Source organism: Elaeis guineensis, chromosome 6, assembly GCF_000442705.2.
Source record: "Elaeis guineensis isolate ETL-2024a chromosome 6, EG11, whole genome shotgun sequence".
Lineage (NCBI taxonomy): Eukaryota > Viridiplantae > Streptophyta > Magnoliopsida > Arecales > Arecaceae > Elaeis > Elaeis guineensis.
In genome coordinates, this window is record NC_025998.2 from 28,668,418 (window position 1) to 28,694,137 (window position 25,720).

At 36.7% G+C, this 25,720-nt stretch overlaps 1 protein-coding gene across 1 annotated transcript; it reads left to right on the plus strand.

Annotated features, from left to right (window-relative positions):
* Positions 1 to 25,720, plus strand: LOC105035034 (glycerol-3-phosphate acyltransferase 9). The gene is made up of 12 exons (XM_073259418.1): positions 1 to 189; positions 298 to 355; positions 14,579 to 14,697; positions 20,198 to 20,297; positions 22,426 to 22,521; positions 22,594 to 22,690; positions 22,825 to 22,912; positions 23,000 to 23,096; positions 24,309 to 24,394; positions 25,169 to 25,288; positions 25,380 to 25,478; positions 25,607 to 25,720. The coding sequence occupies exons 1-12, from the start codon at positions 92 to 94 to the stop codon at positions 25,653 to 25,655; spliced, it is 1,107 nt and encodes a 368-aa protein (XP_073115519.1). The 5' UTR covers positions 1 to 91; the 3' UTR covers positions 25,656 to 25,720.

A 25,720-nucleotide genomic window follows, 5' to 3' on the forward strand; every position in this document is an offset into this window, starting at 1 on the left:
ATCCGAAGAACTGGATTCCTCAAGCAGGAGGGCCAGAATAAAAATTAGAAGGAGAAAAAAGAACGAGAAAGAAAATCCTCGCCATGGCTGGATGGGGTCCTCGAGCTCGGAGATCGATCTCGACCGCCCGAACATCGAGGAGTACCTCTCCACTGAGTCCATGCAAGAATCCCCCAAGAAGCTCCACCTGTACGGCCCCCCTCTCTCCCTCTCAGTCCATCCTCTTAATTTCTTGATATTTTCCCTTCTTTTTTTTTTTTTTTTTATTTCGCTGCAAAACCTTGTTCGTTTGATCAGGAGGGACTTTCTCGAGATTTCTCCCACGCTGACGGAGGCCGCTGGTGCCATCGTTGATGTAAGTTTTGCTTTTCCTGCCCTTCTGATTCTTTCTTTTTTGTTTTTTTCTTTCTTTTTTTATTTTTTTAAATGCTGCTCAGAGGTTTTGACTAAAAGATTGGATTTTTTTTTTTTCCACGTGTATTACGGTGTGCGCAATGTCATGCCTAAGCAGTAGCGAAGTTTTAATTGGCAAGAACAAGCTGAGTTTCTTAAGGGAGAGAGAATGCTTACCGCTTGTAAGATTGTGAATGGGTTGACGCTACTGAATCTTACGAAACCAGGGCTAAGTTCAAATTATGTGTCGAAGTTTTTTTCTCTCTTTTTTTTCTTCAAGCAATATGATTTAAAGGAAAGCTTTTGATTTTACGATGAAATTCTCATGCTGTTTGTTTAGGTTCTTGATTGTGGATGGTTAGGTATAGAACCCACTTTTGGTGTCTACAAATTATTTTGAAAGAGGTTTCTTCTTGGTTACTTCTAGGTGGAAAGCCTTCCTCCTGACTGATTGAACTTGAATTTTTCTGTTCTTCATATTTTTATGGGCGGGCTTTGTTGGGTTCCAATGGTGCAGCGGAAGGGCTAGGTGTTTAAAATTGTCATTTAAAATACTTGAGGTACCGAAAATCCTAATGCCCAGAAACTTTGACTATAACAATCAAAGCATAATTAAATTAAACTTGAAGAAGAAGAATACATATAGTGTTAATCCTAATTTCCACGAGGCGTCCAAGTATCCGTCCTTCAATAGTGATCCATACGAAAATCAGATCAAAGACAGTACTCCTCCTCCACCTTGCTTCAAGAATTCTAGCTTCCTAGAATTCGACTAGTCTTGTATCAGTCAGCACTTCTCTAGACTTTTGAATCTCCTTCTTTAGGACCTTCCTAATCCTTATCTGGACCTGATTAGACCGTGTCTTAAATCCCAAAGCCTTGTCCTAAAACTAAGATGGGCTGTAAGAAAGAAAGGAGAGCAACCGAGAGAAAAGGGAAAGCAGATTGAATGTTTTGAATACTTGGCGCACACACCTATTTATAGGTGTCAGAGGGACGTCCAAATATAAGGACACACCCCATTCAAATGTCCTATCTGATTTGCATATCAGGAAAATAAGAGTCTTCAGACAGAAGGACTCTTCTACCTGATACATCGATCAGAACATTCATCGGCATGTGCGACCAGAGAAGGGATGTTTTTGCATCCCTTCTCAAATCTGAAAAATTAAGAACTTGCCACGTGGCAAGAGGATTTAATTCTGATTTCAAAATGCCTGATAAGGAGATAAAAATCCCACAAAAGAATGACCTCTCACATCTCTTCATGCGAAATTCTTATCACCGCGCGCGCGCACGTGAAGCGGGGCTTCTGGCATCCTGTTGACCTTCAGATATATCTGAAAAAATTTAGATAAATATTCATTAAAGAAAATTTTAAATAAGGAACATTATCAGATAAATATTTTTCCTATTTAAATAAAGTTCTATCGTCAGAAGGACTCTTCTGACGTGATGAGTCACTAGACTTCACCGCACGCGCACACGAGTTTCCTTCTTTCCAATTTTTCTCCGCCCCATAAATTTCAGAAAAAATACATCTCATGCTTTGAGATGTGTACCAAAGGATGGAGAGTGATGTGGGCTGCCATACATGTCTGAATCCCAAGTCAGAAGGACTCCATCCTTCTGCTCACGTGAATACCCGCGCGCCCACTCAAATTTGCGCTAAGAGTCCTCATCCGAGAGGACTCTTGTATTTTGGCGTTAACTTGAAACGAGGCACCCTTTTTGAGTTGCCTCCAGGTGGCACGATCTAACTCAATTGCTCACCAAATTGGGTTAGAAAATTAGTAAGGTATGAGACCAAATTGATCTTCTAAGGAGCTAAGGTTTTCACACGTGCTAGTATGCTTATCGAAGACCCTGATTGGATCCAAAATTTCAATCAATCTTATCAAAAAGGTCTTGGCCAATTTTCTTATGTGTGTGACCCATTGGGTTCCACATTTAGCCAGCAATAGGTCTAGGTGCAAGTTGACCTAATTTGATTAGATTCCAATCTAACCAATTTAGGTCCAATCGAGCTAATCCGAGTTTAGCAAGTAGAATCTTTTCTAATTGACGATCGAATTAAACTCTTTAATTCGATTAAATCTACAAGTCAAGATTGACGTCTAGCAACGTATCATGACTATCCAGAAGATATGAAATTTGGTGGAAATACCAAATATACCCTTCAGTGGCAAGTTATTATGCAATTCAATCATTCGATCATCTCTACATCCCGAATATATTTTGAGTATGGAATTATGTCAAACTCAAACATATATTTATATCGATTCTCCATCAACCAATGATGACTCCAAAGATTAGAAACTCTTTCTAATCTTCATTCTGTTTTTGGTCAGAAGATTTTTTTCGAGTCATTTAGAGATGAGAATTCACAGGATGCGATCTCTTCTTATTAGGAGTGATCGATTCCATATTGACCGACTCATAACCTTCATACACACTCCACCATGTCCAAAACATCCCATACATGTCTTAATGCCATGTCTGGGTATGAACTAAAATATGGGTTCATGTGCACAAGATTTCATGGTGATCTTAGGTTTAAGGATCACTTGCACAACTCCCACTTAGATAACCATCTTTGAATGCAAGTAAGGTTTTCATAAGATGTTACTTGTCATCGAGTCAATTCAATAAACTCATATCCAAATGAGCACCCACATTCTTGTATTAGCGTCCCTACACAAATGGCTAGTGAGATCAACCACCTTCTCCATTGAGCATACACAGGATGTGCCCGTCTTTGCGGAACACTGATCCCCAACTCAATGTTCCCACGATCAGAAATATTTAAGATTAGAATTTTAGGATTTAGGTCTCATTGGTATGACCCATTTGTGTCTCCTAAAACCATTGTCTTAATTTTTTTTTGGGGTTCATCATAATCTTAGACATAATAAGATGCAGCTAAAAAGATGAATTAATGCCTCATTTTATTATCAAATAATAAATGTCAGTATATGAGTTGGAAAATTACAAAGAAAAGTCCCATCGTAACATACATGCGATTGGCTTGTAGGGCACTTTTCTTTCAATCTTCCATTTGTACTAAAGCTAATCGTCTTTGTATTTTAATTCCATACAATCAAGATGTCGATCAAATAGCTTCTGTGATATGGTCTTAGTGAATGGGTCTGCTATATTGTTCTTAGTGTCTACTCATTCAAGGACAATATCTTGTCGCTCTATAATTTTCGAACGAGATGGAAGTGTCTGAGGATGTGCTTGGATCTTTGAGATCCAGTTCCTTAGCTTGAATAACGGCTCAGTATTATCACAATAGAGTGGCACCGATCCTTCAATTTTAAGAATGACTCCTAATTTCATGATGAACTTCTTTATCCAGTCAGCTTCCTTAGCGATTCACTAACAGCGATTACTCTGCCTCAATGGTTGAGTCAGCTACTGTCTGCTGCTTGGAACTCTTCCAATTACTGTTCCATCATTTAGGGTAAACACATATCCTGAAATCGACTTGCTATCATCAGAGTCAGATTGAAAACTAAAATCTGTATATCCCTTTAGTTTCAATTTTGATCCTCCTTCAAATATGAGAAAAATATTTTTAATCCTTCTTAGGTACTTTAGAATATTTTTCACAACTTTCCAATGATGCTCTTCTGGATCAGTTGAAATCTGCTAGCTACGTCTAAAGCATAGGCTACATCAGGCCTGGTACATAGCATGCATACATAATTGATCCCATAGCCGAAGTATAAAGGATTTCATTCATCCTCTTCCTTTCCTATTGCGTCGTAGGATACATTTTCTTAGAGAGATGTATACTATGACTTACAGGTAGGTAATCTTTCTTACTTGCCTCCATATTAAATCTCTTTATACGAGATCTATGTACCGTAACTGGGATAAACCTAGCATCCTTTTAAATCTATTTCTATAGATCTTTATACCCAGTATATAGGATGCTTTACCCAAGTCTTTTATGGAAGATTTATTCGATAGTCAAGTCTTGACCGATTGCATTATTGGGATATCATTCCCAATGAGCAGTATATCATCGACATACAGAACTAAGAAGACAACAGGGCTCTCACTTGTCTTCTTATACACACATGGTTCATCCTCATTTTTAATAAAGTCAAACTCTTTGACTTCATATCAAATCGGATGTTCCAGCTTCTCGAAGTCTGCTTTAATCTATAAATAGATTTCTTTAGCTTGCATACTTGATTTGCTCTCCCACTTGAGACAAATTCCTCTGTTGAGTCATATAGACCTCTTTCTCAAGATTATCATTGAGGCAAGCGGTCTTGACATCCATCTATCAGGTTTCATAGTCGTAGCATGCAACTATAGCAAGCAAAATCCAGATGGACTTGAGAGCATAGTCACTGGTGAGAAGGTTTCATCATAGTCAATTCGCCTTTGTCTGAAACCCTTCGCCACCAACCTAGCCTTGTAGGTTTCTATTTACCATCAACTCCGATCTTTTTGAAGATCTACTTGCATCCTATTGGGGTCACACCCTTAGGTGCATCAACCAAAGTCCATACTTAGTGTATATAGAGTCCATCTCAGATTTCATGGCTTCCAGCCATCTATCTGAGTCTCTAACATGACAGTTTTCAAATAAGTCAGTGATCATCATCCTGAATGATGTTGATCGAATTGTCATTCTCAATGACAAAATCATATCTTAGAGGTGCTTGACGCACTTTATCTGACCTTCGGAGAGGAGGTGTGTATTGTGGATGTATCTCATCTTTGGATACTTCTGGTTAAAGATGTTCTTGTGGTTTAACTACAGGTATTTCTGAATTGGTTTGTAGATTTTGAACTTTCGTAAATTCAATATTCCTCCCACTGCCTCCATAGATGAATTCATTTTTCAAGAAAGTGGCATACCTACTAACAAATATCTTTTATTCAGTAGGATGGTAGAAGTAGTATCCATTAGTTCCTTAGGATATCCTACAAACGTGCACTTGTCTGATCTAGCACTAAGCTTATGTCCAAAGATATTTTTGACATAAGTAGGCCTGTCCCAAATTTTAAAATATTTAAATTAGGCTTTTTTCTTCCATATCTCATATGGTGTACTAGTAACAGACTTTGAAGGCATCCTGTTCAATATGTATGTGCAGTTTCTAGGGCATATCTCCAGGATGATATTGGGAGATCAGTGAAGCACATCATGGACCGCATCATATTCATCAAAGTGCGATTCCTTCTTTCTGCTACACCATTTAGTTGGGATATATAAGGATAGGTCCATTCAGAGAGAATACCTTTACTTTTAAGATGATCAAGAAATTTACTGGATAAGCATTTTCCTCCTTGATTAGATCGAAGAACTTGATATCTTTTTCAGTTTGTTTCTTGATCATATTTTGATACTCCTTGAACTTATCAAAGGCTTCAGATTTATGTTTCATAAGATACACATATTTGAACCTTGATAGATCATCCGTAAAGGTGATAAAATAGGAGTATCCTCTTCTGGCCTGAGTTAGCGGCCCACATATATTGAATATACTAGGACTAACAGCTCCTTTGCCCTCTCTCCACGTCCAGAGAATGAGTTTTGGTCATTTTACCCATGAGACAAGATTCACAAGTTCCCAATGATTCATAATCATATGGTCAAAAAATTCTTCTTGTATTACTTGTTTATTTTAGTCTCATTAATATGATCAAGGTGGCAATGTCAGAGATATGTGATATTCACATTCTCTCTCTTTCTTTTCATATTACTTTCAATATGAAAAATATTTTTATTTAGTGCAAAAATTAAAAGATTGTTATCAATATAACCATTGCCATAATATTCATTAGAAAAGAAAATGGAGCATTATTTTCCATTAGCCTTATTTTATAATCTTGTTTTAATAACAAAGGTATAGAAATAATGTTTCTAATGACCTTTGGTATGTAATAACATTCTTTTAATTTTAAAGTTTTGCTCGAAGGCAAATCAAGCATACAGGTTTTCATAGCCTCTGCGCTAATGGACTCTCCACTTGCGTCATGAAGCTTATGAAGCTTAAGGTCACCTCTTTTCAGACTTTGATATTCTGTAGTCGCTGCAATGAATTGCAAATATGCGATCCACAGGCGGTATTCAATACCAAGTATCAAAATCTGAGCCACTCAATGAAAAATAGGTCTGTATATGTACACCCTTTTTGTGTTATACTCGCATCTTGCTTCAATCTTGCAAGATAATTCTTGCAATTATTTTTTCAATATCAAATTTGCTATAAAATAAACAGATAATATTTAAATGGACATCTTTTGCCTTCTTATTTTTTCTTTTTATAAGCATTATCACTGACCAATCTAAGGTCAGGAATATCCAGAATATCGGAGTTTTTCTTCGGTATGAATCTAATTTCAAGTTCCTCAACCAATCCACATAGTTTGGATCAGTCAATTTATTATCATCTATGATGTTATGCAGCGAAAATAAAGAAGCCATAATGCGGAATGAAATCTACATAGATAAAGAACAATAATAGAAGCAAACCACTCATGTTTGACATGCATAACTGATGAGGTTTTTCAACTAGTTATGTCTCCCACTATTTTATCGGATACCATAGCCGTCTCTATGGTAGACGAAAAAATCCTAAATTTGTTTCTTAGTGGGGTTAAGATCTTAATTCCTCAATAAAGCCTTGTGGATATCACAACAAACCTCAATGAGTTCAAAAATAGGAAAACCTATCCAATTGCATCTCATGCAATTTTCAACATAATCCTTGCCTCTAAAAAACTCACAGTCTTGTGGATATCACAACAAACTATAATATTTTCTAGTTAAGTCAGACCCTTCATTTCCATATAGCCATATCTGAAAAATGCTACCCTTATGGATATCACAATAAAGCAACATATCCAAATATGGCATAAAGCATATAATATGCACTAAGACAACCCTACATCAATTTCCATAACAAGTCTTGTGGATATCACAACAAACCTATTATGATTTTTGACAGGGTATTGACTTAGTATGAAGGAAGGCAAATGTAATATTTAAAATACTGAGCAACCATCGTTCAAGATTGAACTAATCCAATTGGTCAGAAAAATGTTGAGATTGGTGGGGTCCCCCCGTTGCTTTTCTTAGACACCAATAAATTGGTCAGGCCAGCAAACGAAACTAATTAAAGAACCATGACACTTGAAACACTCTTTAGACACCAATCGATTCAAGAAATTGATCAGCTCCTGGTTCACAACACTACGACTTAATATGTTTTTACGAGGCTTTAATGGTCTTATGCACATCCTAACTTAACTAATCATAACGATGCACTATTACAGTTGTAACTTCATAAACATAACAACTAATCATGGCATCTAATCATATCTCTAAGATATGAAATCATAATCATACAATATGATTATAACATAGCAACTTAAACATATCATATGCATGAAGTACTAATAGCATGTATCAATATAAAACACTCTTTTTGCGGTTCTTCTTCTTGGGACATCACAATGACACCCCTACACGCCATAAGAGTACCCCATAGAATGGAATGAGAGGATCTTTGAACCCTACTCGCTCTTATGACTGGACGACCTGATGATGAATCCCAATTCGAGTACTAGGCTGCTAAGAAAAGTATTCTACATCTTTATATGCATATATAATCCATGCATCATGCCTCTGAACATAACATTATGTATCTAAACATATCTTTAAGATATGCTAGGGTTTGGATGTTCAATTGGGTTCAAACATTGATCCGATTTGAACAAAAAAATCCAAGCCTGATCATAATCAAGACAATATTCCAAGCTTTTATTATTTAAATCAAGACAGGCTTTGATACCACTTTTGGGTTCCGTGGTGCAGTGGAAGGGCTAGGTATTTAAAATTTTCATTCAAAACACTTGACGCACCGAAAATCCTAATGCTCAGGAATCCTTGACTATAACAAGCAAAGCATAATTAAATTAAACTTGGATAAGAAGAATACCTGTAGCGCTAATCCTAATTTCTACGAGGCATCCAAGTGTCCACTCTCCAATGGTGATCCACATGAAATCGGATCAAAGACAATGCTCCTCCTTCACCTTGCTTCAAGAGTTCTAGCCTCTAGAACTCGACTAGCCTTGTTTCGGTCAGGTTTCTCCAAAAACCGACTCGACCCTCTTAGAATCTCCTCTGGATTTCTGAATCTCCTTCTTTAGGACCTTTCTACAAGGAGAAACCTGACTCGATCCTCTTAGAACCTCCTCTAGACTTCTGAATCCTTTTCTTTAGGACCTTTCTAACCCTTGTTGGTCCTAATTAGACTTTGTCTTAAATCCCAAAGTCTTGTCCTAAAATTAAGATGGGTTGTAAGAAAGAAAGGAGAGCAACCGAGAGAAAAAGGAAAGCAGATTGAATGTTTTGAACACTCGGTGTGCACACCTATTTATAGGTGTCAGAGGAACGTCCAAATATAAGAACATGCCCCATTCAAACGTCCTATCTGATCTGCATATCAGGAAAATGAGTCTTCAGATAGAAGGACTCTTCTGCTTGATACGTTGATCAGAACATTCATCCGCATGTGCGATCAGAGAAGGGATGTTTTCGCATCCCTTCTCAAGTCAGAAAAATCCAGAACTTGCCACATGGCAAGAGGATTTAATTTTGATTTCAAAATGCCCGATAAGGAGATAAAAATCCCACGAAAGAATGACCTCTTGCATCTCTTCATGCGAAATTCTTATCACCGCGTGCGCGCACATGAAGAGGGGCTTCTGGCATCCATTTGACCTTCAGATATATCTGAAAATTCCAGATAAATATTCACAAAAGAAGGTTTTAAATAAGGAACATTATCAAATAAATGTTTTCCCTATTTAAATAAAGTTCTACCGTCAGAAGGACTCTTCTGACGCGATGAGTCACGAGACTTCACCACGCGCGCGCACGAGTTTCTTCTTTCCAATTTTTTTCATCCCATAAATTTCAGAAAAAATACATCTCATGCTTTGAGATGTGTACCAGAGGATGGAGGGTGATGTGGACTGTCACACACGTCTGAATCTCAAGTCAGAAGGACTCCATCCTTTGGCTCACGCGAATACGCGCGCGCCCACTCAAATTTGTGCCAAGAGTCCTCATCCGAGAGGACTCTTGTATTTTGGCGTTAACTTGAAATGAGGTGCCCCTTTCTGGACTGCCTCCAGATGGCACGACCTAACCCAATTGCTCACCAAATTGGGTTAGCAAATTAGAAGGTATGAGATCAAATAGATCTTCCAAGGAGCTAGGGTTTTCACACGTGCTAACATGCTTATCGGAGACCCTGATTGGATCCAAAATTTAAATCAACCTTATCAAAAGGGTCCTTGGCCAATTTTCTTATGTGTTTGACCCATTGGGTTCCACATCTGGCCAGCAGTAGGTTTGGTGCAAGTTGACCTAATTTGATTAGACTCCAATCTAACCAATTTAGGTCCAATCGAGCTAATTCGAGTTCAACAATTAAAATCCTTTCTAATTGGCGATTGAATTAAACTCTTTAATTCGATTAAACCTACAAGTCAAGATTGACGTCTAGCAACGTATTATGACTACCCAGAAGATGTGGAATTTGGTGAAAATACCAAATATATCCTTTAGTGGTAAGTTATTATGCAATTCAATCCTTCGATCATTCCTACATCCTGAATATGTTCTTGAGTATGGAATTATGTCAAACTCAAATATATATTCATATCGATTCTCCATTAACAATGAGGACTCCAAAGCATTAGAAACTCTTTCTAATCTTCATTCTGCTTTTGGCCAAAAAACTTTTTTCGAGTCATCTAGAGATGAGAATGCTCAAGATGCGATCTCCTCTTACTAGGAGTGATCGATTCCATATTGACCGACTCATAACTTCATATACACTCTACCGTATTCAGAACATCCCATACATATTTTAATGTCATGCCTGGGTATGAACCAAAATATGGATTTATGTGCACAAGATTTCATGGTGATCTCAGGTTTAAGGATCACTTGCAAAACTCTCACTTAGAGAACCATCTTTGACATGCAAGTAAGGCTTCCATAAGATGTTTCCTGTCGTCGAGTCAATTTAGTGAACTCATATCCAAATGAGCATCCACATCCTTGTATTAGTGTCCCTACACAAGTGGCTAGTGAGATCAACCACCCTCTCCATCGAGATATACAGGATGTGCCAGTCTTTTGAAACACTGATCCCTAATTCAATGCTCTCACGATCAAGAATATTTAAGATTAGGATTTTAGGTCTCACTGACATGATTCATTCATGTCTCTTAAAATCATTGTCTAAATTTTTTTTTTTGGATTCATTATAATCTTAGACATAATAAGATGCAGCTAAAATGATGAATCAATGCCTCATTTTATTATCAAATAATAAATATCATTACATGAGTTGGAAAATTATAAAAAAAAGTCCCATCGCAACATACATGCGATTGGCTTTTGATTTTACGATGAAATTCTCATGCTGTTTGCTTAGGTTCTTGATTGTGGATGGTTAGGTATAGAACCCACTTTTGGTGTCTAGAAATTATTTTAAAGAGGTTTCTTCTTGGTTACTTTAGGTGGAAAGCCTTCTTCCTGACTAACGAACTTGAATTTTTCTGTTCTTCATATTTTTATGGGCAGGCTTGTGTGTATATTACTGCATAAATATGGGTGTCCTCCACTTTTTTCGACAGTCCGGATTCTGGTAGATCATCAATGTTGCCACAATGTTGTCCTTTATTGAGTTGTGGTCAGCATTAATTTTCTGAGAAATTTATAAGGGCTGAACTGTTTTTCACGCTGTAATTATGTTGGATCTAACAATTAATGTCCTTTTATATCCACTTTTGGTGTAGGTTACGTTTTGTTTCCAATTTTACTGGAAGGTGTTTGAAGACTTTTGTATGGCCATATGATCTTTCATGGTGCTTTTGAACTTTCCACCCGAAAGGAAAAAGTGGTGCTTATCATTTCTTGAATGAAGTGAAAAGGATGAATGAGAGTTCCTTAGAAGATAAACAGCTTAGGAAGATAAACAGCTTCGACATGTTATGGAATGATAACATGCCTACATGTGGAAACTTGGGCCAGTATAGATGTAGAGGGGATAATACTGCGTGCTTGATCTTTATGATTGAAATTTGAAGAGTAGGCTGGAGATCGCATGCTCTTTTCAAATCCTATGTTTTTTTCCATGCTAGGAAGTTGCCTTCAATAATTTGCTCTAACAAATCTGTTCTTTCTATAAGTTTAATTTGGATGTCCTTCTCAGTTTAGTCCTCTTTGAAAAGGTGATTGTGATATGTTGCTGGCAATAGATTTTGTTGGATGCACTAGTTACAGAGGAATACCAAGGTGAATGAAAACAGATTTAGTTAGGGGTGATTTATACTATTGCATTTTGGGCAATTCATACTGTTGGTTTGCAGATTTCTTGCATCTCAACTGCTCAGTCTTTGTCATTGCTTATCTGCCTGGGTTGGTTTGGTGATGCTTCCTTTTCTTTCCTGCTTTTCATTTCATTTCTCTGTACCTGATTGGAGGTCTATATTAAATATCCATTCTGAATTTTGTATGGTGTCTTATCTTTTTAGTTTGGTCTATTTTTCAAGATAATATAGACCTGATTCCCTTTTGCTAACCAGTGCATTTTCATCATTTAAAAGGAATGAATATAAAATTCATCCCCTGGAAAAAAAAATAACATAATGTGGTTCTTCCCCATGATTTTTTTTATAAAAAAAATTCCAGACTTCTTTCGAGATGGAATCCATGTAACATGAATTCTGACTTGTCTGATTATGTATTCAACATTGAACATAGGTTAAAAAATGTAGTGAAGGTTGATTGCTAGATCCAGTCTATGCTTCAACTTTGATGTTGAAATTGAAATAGGTCGACTATCTCTTGATCATGATGATGATGATGATCATCATCACCATCTTCTTCTTCATCTTCTACTTTTGTTTCTGCTTTCTCTTTTCCTTTCTTCCTTATCTCCAGTCAATCCTCTTGTTCTCTTTCTTTTTATTTACCCTCTCCCTTATTTTTCACCCTGTTTCATTTCTTGCAACCACTAGTTCCAGCTGTGCTATCAGGTCCTTCAAACACTTGACCAGACCACCTTACCAAAGGTTTCTGCTGTGATCATCTGAAGTAGGTACTGTTCAAGATGGGTATCATATAGCTGTGCTTCAACTTGAGGGGTTGATTGTAGTGGTTGCTATGGTTAAAAACTTGAGATGTTGAATATCCTAAGAAGATAATGATGAATTATGAAGAGTTTGATGGGATCATTGATGAGATCAGAAGGCAGAATTGACTGATTAATGGGGACAACTTTTTGGTTGAATGGTGTACTTTTATTGTATTGGGCTTAATGGAGACTATAAGCTGATGATCAAAGGGAATATTGCTTCTGCACAACCAAGGTATGCTGAACCGGTACCGCCGGCCGTATCGGCCGGCCGGCCGGCGGTACAGATGATATGGTTTCGTATCGTACCGAACCGACAAAGGCAAGTGGACCCGAATCGGAAGAAAAAAAGAGAGAATGAGAGAGAAATAGAGAGAGAGAAAGAGGAAGAAAGAAAAAAAAGAGGGGAAGGAGCCGGCGGGGCCGTCGGACGGCCTCCGGCTGGCCGCCATGGTCGTCGGAGGGTGTAGTTCACACACGCGGCGCCACGGGAGTGAAACAGGGGCGTCGCCCCTGTTTCGCAATTTTTTTAAAAAAACCTAGTTTTAAGTGAAGCCGGCAAATAGTTTGCCGGCTTCACGATTTTTGTATTTTTTTTTTTAAAATTCTTTAAGTCGGCAACTAAGTTGCCGACTTCATAAGTTTAAAAAAAAAAAAAAAAAAATCGAAACAGACGGTCGTCTGTTTCGAAAAAGAAGAAAAGGGCGAAGGTGAAGCCCGGCCCTCAGGCCGTCGGCATTGGCTCGCCGGCCACCGGGCCCTCGCGACGGAGGCGCCGTCCGTCTGGTAGGTCCCTCCCCCCCTCCAGTGCTCTCTCTCTTTCTCGCTCTCTTGAAAGCCTTATCGGCGATATGGGGCTCGGAAGCCCTCCGGCGGCCGCAGCCGGCCACCGCTGGCCTCCGGCAGCTCCCACCTCCCTCTCCTCCTCTCTCTCTCTTTCTCATTTTTTTTTTTTCCTTTCGTACCGCTCATGTACCGAATTTACCGGCCGAATCGTGCCGGTTCCCCATCGGTCCGGTACGATACGGGGTGTACCGGCCAGTTCAGCACGGTATGGAAAATCTTGTGCACAACTATTTAGGACATAAGGTCTTCTCCCTCAACAATATTTTTTGAACTTAACTCTTTAGAGGGTATTGTTTAGCGGGTGTGGTCCTCATGTTCTATGCATGTACTTTAACTTTCAACCACTTGGGATAAACAATTAATTTTTTTTTTAATCAAGGGAAAATTGCAGGTCTATGATTTAAAACATATTTTAATGCTGAAAACATTCTTTACTTATTTTTATTCTTAGATTTTATTTTTTGAAATTTGTGTAATCTATTCTGCTTCCTTATAACATTGGAGCAGGAATTGGGAATTCTAGTTGAATAGTTGGCTGCATCGCCTAAGATTTCTTTGCCACTGCTTTTTGTACTTTATATAGCTGGTAGACAACTGGGTGAACTCATGCAAAGGTAGGCAAAATGACTCTATGGGACATAATGCATATGTTCACCGCATCATTGGAAACAATGAACATAAGCCATATTACATTTTAATGCTGAGAAAATAGATGCTATTATGGTTTTCTTGTGTTAACTTTATGAAATTAGAGCATGTATACAAGGTTTGCTATCTTAGCAACAAACCTCATATTGGCACACAACCGGTACAACCCCTACAGAGTTTTAGTATGGTATGTGCCTTGGTACTGAGACTCAATATGAGGGGTGTACCAAGTCTTGGTATCATACTCGTACAGTATGATATGCCCCATACAAGTAGCATGGTTCGAGATTGCAAATCTTGCATGTATATATATTGTTTATATAGCCTTTATGGTGCAATTTTACATTTCTTCTTTAGGGAAACTTTTTAATTCTATTATTGATGTTCTAGTCATAAGTAGAGCATATCTTCGTCACTTTTAATAGTTGTTGACCAATTTTATTGTTTTTCTAATCTATTATCCAGATAGATTGCCTTTGAATTTATATTGTTTCATTCAGGATTCCTTCACTCGCTGCTTTAAATCAAATCCTCCGGAGCCATGGAATTGGAATGTGTATCTATTTCCGTTATGGTGCTTGGGAGTGATTATTAGATATACAGTTCTTTTTACCCTAAGGTATGAAATGATTTCTTATTCTGAACAACTAAACATGAATAGCCATTTGGTTTTAAAGGAAACAAGGTAGGCTGCATTTTTTTACTATAATTTGAATCTCAACTACACAGTTTTTTCTTTATATGCTAGTATGGTTTTTCTATATAGCAATCTAGGCTGTTTGCTATAGTTATTGAGATGTTAACTACTAAGATGATTGATATATGACTGACTTATGATTATGCTAACTACTTAGATGTTGACAGTAGCAAACAAATGTTGAGCACCAAAGGGAGACTTTAACAAATACATGATATGCCAATGGTTAAATGAATGATTTTTGTTTTCTTTCTTTTTTTAATTTTTTTGCATGTGGTTACAATCAAGATTTTTAAATTCCGTGGGATGGGGCTATCCTGCTTTGCCCATGGATTGCGATACTTGAGACCAAGATGTCCTAAGATGTGTTGATCGGAATGTTGGGATAATGGTGGGATGGATTTGAGACCATGGTAACAATGATTAGGAAGAAAAAGACTATGTAAGGCTTACAGGCTAAATTGACTTTTTTGTGACAAATTTTTATTAATGTCAAAGTTTAAACTAACAATGTTACAATTTTTTTCCTCTGGAAGAGAACTTAACAGGGAAAAAGCTGTAATCACATGCCATCTTAATGAGAGAATTGGTTGGCTATGTGGAGTAGTTGTTCCTAAAAGCACACTGTAATCTATAGTACAAACAAAGTTCTGAATGTTTCGTTAAGCTGTGGTATGCCAGATATTTTTGAAATGTGTGGGCCTTGTAAATTTCATTGTTAAGTGAAGGATAAGTGTTTACTTAATTTGTATTGTTATAATAGCGGTTACTTATCTACTTTCTTTTCATATGAAAATAAGTATATAAAAAACAGCGCAAGACTGGAGTGGTTCTTAGCTAAAATCTGAGTATTGAGATCCTTAGCCAAGATAAAATTATCACACACACACACACACACACATAATAGCTGGTTACTTATCTACCTTTCTTTTCATATGAAAATAAGTTTATAAAAAGCAGGGCAAGACCGGAGTGGTTCATTGCTAAATCATTCATAGCTAAAATCTGAGTATTAAGATACATGGCCAAACTAAAATTATCGCGCGCGCACAAGCACACGCACACGCACACGCACACGTGTGTGTACATATATATATGCATATATACATATACATGTATGTGTGTGTGTGTACATACATACATACGTACGTACATACGTGTGTGTACACACACACGCTACGTATGTGTATACATATACACAATATATATATGTGTGTGTGTGTATGTGTATGTGTGTATCTATATACATCTATACACATACATACATACATACATATATATATGTGTGTGTGTGTGTGTCTATATACATATAGATATATATAGATACACACACACACACATATATATATATGTGTGTGTGTGTGTAGATATATAAATATATATATGTGTGAGTGGTGGTGTGTGTATCTATTTATATATCCACACACACACACACACACACACACATATATATATTACGCACACACACACACTTGACCAAACTAAAATTATCACACACCACACACACACGCGCGTATTTATGTATATAGACATATACATATACATATACATACATATATATAATGTATGTATGTATATATATGACACACACACACACACCCCCTTGGCCCACCTAAAATTATCACATAACCCACACACGCACACACGGCGCGCGCACACACACACACACACACATATATATATATATATGTGTGTGTGTGTGTGTATGTATGTGTGTGTGTGTGTCTATATTTATGTGTATATATATATATATATACACATAAATATAAACACACACACACACACATACATACATACTACATACATATATATATATATATATATATATATATATATATATTATATTTATGTATATATATATATACACACACACACATATACAGACATACATACATACAGACAGTCACACACACACGCACGCACACACACACACATACAGACATACATACATACAGACAGTCACACACATGCACACACACACACACGCACACACACATATACATATACATATACATATACATACATACATACATATATATATATATATATATATATATATATATATATATATATATATGTATATGTATATGTATGTATGTGTGTAGATGCATGCATGCAATTTGCTAACCACTAGAAGTAAAATTAGAAGCGTGGCAAGGAGCAAAGTTGGACATGTTGCAGTAATGCAGCAGAACACATTAACAAAGGAAAACACCCCATGGATAAAATTCAAATGGCTCTGAGTCATTCAGTCTAGGACTACAATATGTATAAATCTCATTTACATAGTGTAATTCAACTGACCATTGTATATTTTTATCAAACTCAAGTATGTGTTTACTTGGTAGGTCTGAAAGCACGCATTAGAATGAATCTTCATGAGAGTCACAATCTGGTCAAAACATCAGACTTAAGGAATTGTTGCTACTATCTTGACAAATATATTGAAGAAGTGCCAATTATTTTCAATATAATTTATTTACTTGCAAAAATAAATTGTGTCATGCTCCGAACCCAACACCCAGCTCGATCACATGACACGACTGTATGAACCCTAGAGCAATGTTCTAGAGATCACATAAGGCCTCAAAATCCGTTACGACATCAATACCTATAAATAATAACGACCTCAGTTCATAACAATTACTAGAACTTGTACAATTACAAATCCTATCATCCTTCAATCATTCGATCAGACGTTAATGCTGTTCTATCTGTCCATTCTTCACTGCAAACCCAAACCATAGCCAATTATGAGCATCCTGCAACTCTAGAAGAAAAGAGAAATGGAGGGTGAGCTTTATAGCCCAGAAAGAATCTCCACACACTCACATCAATATAATAAAAATTTGAAAATAATATATGAACAATATCAAAAAAAATATAAACTATAAAATCTCATATCAAGTATCTAATATAACTCAATTCCAATATAATGCCAAAGCATGCATCATACACCATCAAATATTCATCTCTTTCAAAAGTGATATACCACACATATGAAATTAAGTAAAACTCTTTTTACTTAATTATGGTTTCATATCTTATCACCCGTGTCTCATTATATGATCCGAATCCATCAATAGTTATTTTTAGGATTTTGGACTAATCATGATCATGCTTCAATCCGTTATTGGTAAACTCAAGTACCACATTCCTATCCATGTTAGAGCTATTCTCAGTATCATGTTTCTGCCCATGGTGGGCTATTCACAGTGTTATGTTTCTACCCATGGCGGGTTATTCTCAGTACCATATTTCTATCAATGGCAGACTATTCACAATATCACTTGCCTGCTCGTGACAAAGCTATTTGCAATTTAATGTGACTAGTCCAAACACCCCTTTCTTGATCATCAATTTATTAAATCTCAATTATATGAGAAAAATATTGTATAATATTATGTTGTTTTTCAAGATTCTCAATAGACGGTATCATAATCTAAATTATCCGAAAAACTATCAACATTTGATACAAACATACAATACAAAAAATACAATTAATCATACTGACTATCACAAAATAAATATCAGCCATGAGAAACCAAAATCATGCAGTGCAAAAATAAATATATATACCAGTGTTCATGTTCAAGAATCTTTACCTCTACCAATAACAAACTCGATCATGACATCTACTAGTCCACGCCTTGTCGAATTAGTCACTATGATTCCAACTTGTCCTCGATTAACCCCCTCGATTTAGAGACTAGAGCACAAATCCTCTTGCTCAACATCTGCTCGTCAGTTGATTTCTCCTCCCCAAATTGCCAACACCAATAACTAGGGAAAATCATAAAGTTGCTATGATCGGGATGGAAAGATTATAAGAGAGGAAAGGCATAGCTATTTGGGTAATGAGGTCTGGTAACTCGAGTAGATTAAATCTGGGTGAGTCGACTAATAGATCATAAAACAAGAATCCAATGAGTCATTATCAATGATGGGTGTTCTACAAAGAAAAATAGGATGGAGATCAATACAGTGGAAGATCGCCGCATTGTTAGTCTAGGACCCTCTATTGGGGTCAACTCAGGATTTACAAAATAAAAGTCTCAACCTTCTACTAGATCCAGTAAACCATGTAAAGAGAGAAAAGTAGGCATCCATTATGCTAAAAAAGAAGAAAGTTAGAGAGATTTTCTTCTTTCCTCTCTTCTTCTCCTTTTTTTTTATGGATCTCTAAATCCAAGAAGTGAGAGAAAGGTGAGAGAGATGAGAGAGGGAAAAGAGAAGAGAGAGAAAAGAACAAATCTCTCTCTCTTTCTCATCTCCTTTCTTCAAACAAGGGATTCCCCCCATCTCTTCCTCCCAAGATGGCAACGGATGGCTGGGGCCAACAACTTGTGGCAACATCCGACAGTGAAGAGGCGACAATGACTTACCCGGGCAACAAGCCGCGGTCGGTGATGACTGACGAAAACAAAAAAGGGAATAATGGACTTGTTTGGGTCACAAATTAGGTATGAAGGCGGATTATCACTCTGCCTTGTTATAAGCCATCACATGATATACCATTGTGGTATTGGAGTGATTTCCTATTTCATGCTCTTGTAGGAGATGTATCCACCCAAGAAGTTAGAAAAGTTGATGGGAAAACACTAATTAGTAGGATCACTAGCCCACTCAACAGGGAAAGGTTCTAAGCTTTAGAATAGAAACAACAAAGAACAACTGTTCCTTAGGAAAACACGCACACACACAATGAACAGAGGATCAATAGGGATATGACTGGGTTTGAAGTGGGACATGACCTAAAGCTGAAATATGGTGTCAACTTGTGATTGTCTTCTTATCAGCTTTACAAAGAGATGAGGCTTGTCTTTTGTCTTTTTCTGTAGCATCTCATCATTTATAGGGTTTTTTTAATTTGAATATATAGAATATCGATACATTTATTATTTGTATGTCAGAGGTGTAGGGCTGTTAATGGGCCAGTCTGGCATGAGTATCCTGAAGACCCAGCCAGAAAATCTGGGTCCTAACCTAGATTGGCCCTAAAGCCTGATTGGGTTCAAAACCTAGAAAGCATAAATGAGTTTGGACTGTCCTAGGATAGATTATATGGAGAAAAATAAATGGCCCTAATTTTTCACATCATGTTCTGAAAAGGTTACCCACGCTTTGGATTAGCTCAGGCATGGTATCTTTGGGCTAGGTTTAGGTTGGGCCCAATTTGGGCCTCAGGTTTCAAACCCTAGGTCAAATTATACATGGGCCTGACCCAGCCCAGCCCATGGACACCCCTATAAAGATAATTCATCAGGGCAATACATGATAATATCATGTAAACTTTGTCTTTCTTTTCTTGCACTTTTATGGAGATAAATTTAATCTTTTGCACTTTTACTTTCATTTATATGGAAATATACTTGTTAACTCCCATTTTGCCCCATTTGGTACCTTGCATGTGTTGGTGTAGAGTTGCAACCTTGACAGCAGGGTGGATAGTGTTTTTTGCAGTCTTTATTCCTGTACATTTCCTGTTCGGAGAACATAATAAGTGGAGGCGTAAAATAGAGGTGGGCTTATAACTCTTGCAGTTAAAATTCTGCAGCTGAACTTTTGAGTGGCTTGTAAAAACTTTTACTTTATTTTACAAAACTGTCTGGTTTTATCTGCATATATCTCCACTGTTGGCGTTCTAGTTCTTAGATTGACAATTAGAGTGTAGTTTCACTTTCATCTTCTAGTTTGTATCTTCTTTCATTTTCCTGCTAGCCTCTCTTGTGATCCTAATAAGTAGAAGTGAACTTTTACCTTCTATCCTCTTTTTTCTCTGTACTTTTATACTTATTTTTGTACTTTTCTGCACAGAAAAGACCAAAAAGGATGAAGGAAAACATCATTTGGTGCTCTCTCAGATATCAGCGATAGCAACATTAATATAACTTTCCAAGCCACAGAAAATCTGTGTTAAGGTGAAATAACCAATGATAGAATTGTTAAGCATGACCAGGTGGGTTGGGAAGAGATTGCAAATAAATCTTAATTTAAAAATGAAGGTTTATGCCTATGTGAAAAGTAAGTCCTTAGTATTGCAACAAAAAGCCCATGGAAGAAACCAGTTTGGTCATTGGGGCAGTTGTATATTGTAACAACTCATGGTGTAGCCGTACACTCATGTATAGTTGTATATTTGTAAACAACTAATGGTGTAGCCATACTCACATGCATACATGATTTTCTTGGTTTAAGAGTACAGAAAGATTGGAAGATGGACTGCAATGTCTAGGATGTTTCTTGTAGACATACAGAGGTATGCAAAATGTAGTTTCACTTACATTTTAATTATCTTGGTTATATTATATTGTTATATAACCACAAGGAGAGTTCGCCTGTTAACTGATTTGATTGAGTTCAATATATGACAACAACTTGAATTTAACATAGAATGGATTATAGAGGTAGGGTTGAGTACTAAAAGTGAACTTTCAAAGTAGCACTGGTTGCGCAACTAAAAGCACTTGAAAACTGATTGAGAAGGCTTTGTTACTTGGAGTAATATGAGTGGAAGTTGGATAAATAGAAAAAATAAGGATGAAAGGAGTTTTGTTTCTTTGATTTTTTTTTTTTTCCAACCTTGGAGATATGCAGTACGCCATATCAGACAGTTTCTTCTTCTTTCTCCATCTAGATTACTTTCATGTTTGGTGAACTAAAGAGGTTTGCTTATTGGGTCCATGATTTTGCCTATTAAAACCTGCTTCTGTATGTATGGTTAATTTGCTTGCCTGCTTTTTTTAATGTTTAGGGCCACATCATTGCATTGGGCCTGTTGAAAATTTTGGGTTTGCTTAACCTGAATCCAGACTATTATTTATGTGTGCATTATTCCAGTTATCTAGATCCATGTGAGGTTCTGGTAGAGAGAGAGAGAGAGAGAGGAGAGAGAGAGAGATGCATGAATCTGACTTGTAACAGCACTCATTTATTGGCTTTTAAGAACCGTAACTCTTCAGCTCTTTTTTGTAAATAGTAATTGACTTACTATTTTGGAGGATCATGGATATCATCTGATGTCCTAAATAATGATGCACGGATAATCTGATTTAAATATGACCTTTAGGTATCCTTACGACTGCAAATTGTGCAATATATAAATGATACTTATGTGGTCATTGGCTATTGAAAAAGCAACATTCCATCAGTAATTGACATCTTAAATGCATGTAAAAATGATGGAAGCAGGTGAAGATCCTTGTTCCATAAAAAATAACCTATCTGATGTGAATATAATTACATTTTCAGCCACAGCCTACAGCTTTTATTAACTAAAATTTGCAATGTGAAGGTGCAAATTAGTAAAGTGGTCTTGGTTTGTTGATATTAACAGTCTCATATCATGTTTGTATTCATCAGCTCTTTTATTATCTCTTGTCCCCTTCTTTGTTCTACCCCAGTGATTTCAGCTAACAAAATACACTTGGATCAAGGGAACATGAACCTTACCTCTCAGAATCTCTGAATAATTTTTAATTTTGGAATTCAACTTGGTTGTAATCAGGTTGCCCGCATATTTCTTAGATTGATTCAGTTTTTGCTTTATTTAATAATTTGTTGATATGTAGTTCAGTTTTCTGGCTAAATTGTTAAACTGTCAACAGAAAGTGATGATCTGTGTTTCCTTTTTTTATGAATATTATCCAGAGGAAGTTGGTTGAGATGATGTGCAGCATATTTGTTGCTTCATGGACGGGGGTTGTCAAGTATCATGGACCTCGTCCCAGCATGCGCCCTCAGCAGGTTCTTTCTATACATATTATACTAGTTGTTGGCCTTGTGTTACTTGTATTTGAATGCAACTTATTTGTGCAGGTATTTGTTGCCAACCATACTTCCATGATTGATTTTATCATATTAGAGCAGATGACAGCATTTGCTGTTATCATGCAAAAGCACCCAGGATGGGTTGGTAAGGACCTATAGTATTATTTTTTCCATTTTATGTCCTTTTGTATTTGCTTCTGTTGGTAATGGTTTTCAGATTCTCTTTTCAATATCTAATGGTACCAAGCCTTCATTTTCTTGTTTAATTTTGTGATATAGGATTTATTCAGAAGACTATTTTGGAAGGCGTTGGTTGCATTTGGTTCAACCGTACAGAGTCGAAGGATCGTGAAATTGTGGCAAGAAAGTAAAAAAACGCCATCTTCTTTTGACTTAAAGCATGATGGTATCTGTACATGTTCATAGTCTTGATAGACTAAGATTCCATTTTTAGGTTAAGAGAACATATTCAAGGAGCTGACAACAACCCGCTTCTGATATTTCCTGAAGGAACTTGTGTTAACAACCATTACACTGTCATGTTCAAAAAGGTTAGTATCTGATCTCCTTCATATCATGTTTCTTAGATCAGTATAATAAAACTTCATTTGCTGAAAGTGATTCCCAATTCCCATCCTGGATTACTCTTATTGACTAGTTCTGTATCATGCATTTAGACCAAAATAAGAAACATGTGTTTTTTTTGCCCTCATGGCATATATGTTATCGAAGAAAAGAATGATATTGTGCATGGAAGAAATTTTGTATCTTTAGAATTAGCTGATCTTCTGTATTAGCTATTAAAACATCTTATTCACTTTGGTACCATGAGACATTAGTAAAATTTAGCAATAAGCTAGCATTGATGGTTCTGAATGTTGGTTTTACCTAGGGTTCATCAAACTGAGGTTGCTTAAGGGCTTTTGCAATGTACGTCAACTTTTTAGACTATCTGTAGTTTAGCCTCGTAGGTATGCACTCTCAGCACATATTATCAAATTAAAAGCAGGACAGGAAGGACCATTCCTTCTTAGCTCACAAATCAACCATGTTAGAGGGGATTTGTGTGAAAATTGCACAACCTTGCATAGGTGGACACATAATCGCACATGACATGTTCAACTTTGACCCAGATATTTAAAAGTTGGGATGTGGCAGAAAGGGGAATCTCTTTTTCTTATGGTTGTTTTTGGCAGAGAAGGGAGTGGGAACAAAGTGTCTGGTGGGTAAACCCTCCTAATAGCTGAGCTAATGGCCTAATACCCAACAAATCCCTCTCCTACATAACCGGATATAAAATTTTCTTTCTTCTGTTATAAATGCCCCAGCATGCATTCTCTCTCAAACTTAGCACCAAAAATGTGAAGTGGTTCATGAATAGTGTTATCCTCTTATCAGCCTGCAAGTAGGCCTTTTGAAAGAAGTTTTGGGGAGGACAGTGGACTTGTACATTGGTAAGTTAGATAATTATCTAATGCAAGAGAATAGATATGAAATATCATTATCTCATAATTATTAGCTGTTTGAATGTTTTGTTGATTTTTATTTAAGTCATTTGTAGCTTTCTGCCATGTGTTTTTAGCGTAACTTATTCGTTGTGTCAAAGGACATTTCTAAGCTTCTTTCTTATGTGTAGTATTGTTAGCATTTGCAGTACTGCAATTGTTTTGAATAATATATTGTTCTCTTATTTTCAGGTATATTTTTTATATATGATAATATCTGTGTCTATTAATTGGCTGACAAACATGTGCTTTACTCAGGGTGCTTTTGAACTTGGTTGTACAGTTTGCCTGGTGGCAATAAAGTACAACAAAATTTTTGCGGATGCCTTCTGGAACAGTAGGAAGTAAGGACCCTTACAAGGAACAGTGTAGATAAATAAGCTATGATTTTATTTGTTTCCTTGGACTATCTATTCTTTCCCTCATATACTGTATTAAAGCAAGAGGTAGTTTGAAGATTTCAAAATCATAAAAAACGAGGTGCATGTGGTATAGCAGCATGTTGCATATGCTAAAGATTACCTTGAGACAATTATGAATGAGTTTCAGGCAGGCCATGTGGTGTTGAATTTTCTCATGCTTTTTGAGATTTGCTTGATCAAGCTGTTTCCTTCGAAGGCACATGAGAGTTGTTAGTTGATCATGTTTGCTTTTTATAATTACCTTTCTTAGTACAATGTCTCACTTATGGTGGCAACTCATAAACTCTCCATGTAAAATTGATCCATGATTATTGCACGAACAGTAACTTATCAACTGTAATTTGAAGAGAAAAGGTTATTGACCATATGCTTGCTAGGATTTTGTTACTGCAAGATAAGAGAGAAATTCATCTATATGAGAGTTCAACAGAACAAATCATGTGGACATGAATGGATGGTACCAATAGGTCTAGCATGCTAATTGTATGGTAGGCCAGATAAATTGAGAATGTGCTGTTAAATCAGTTTCTACACATTCAAAGTTATATAACTTATTGTTGTTTCTTATTTTTATTCTCTTTTTACCCTTTTTTCAATACTATAAAAACCTTTTCATGGATTATTGGTATGTTTCAGCTATATAACATTATTATTCTCTTAAGTCAATTTGCTGCGTCTGACACATTTATTTGGCAGGCAATCTTTTTCAATGCATTTGTTTCATCTTATGACATCATGGGCTGTTGTCTGTGATGTTTGGTACTTGGAACCTCAGTGTATAAGACCTGGAGAGACACCAATTGAATTTGCTGAAAGGTAAGGATATTGTGCATTTTCTGATTCACAATCTTCAAGTGAGAAATTTGATCTGCTAATTTCTCTCTGCTACATTGCCCATTTCATATAGGGTTAGAGATATGATTTCTGTTCGAGCTGGTCTCAGAAAGGTTCCGTGGGATGGGTATTTGAAATACTTCCGCCCCAGCCCTAAGCTTACAGTGCAGAAGTATGCAACATGTCTCTTTTTTCTCATTCTTCTCTAACAGCATTAACAAAAAATGAAAAAAAAAAAGGAAGGTTCTTTTGGATGTCTTGTTTTGAGTTTGTTTCTTTTTTTCTTTGCCGTATTTTCAGGCAGCAGATCTTTGCAGAGTCGGTCTTGCAGCGGTTGGATGAAAAATGAAAAGCCATTGTGGATTCAGCCTGAATGTGCCCCACTACGTGCGCTGTTAGATTTTTTTTTGATTT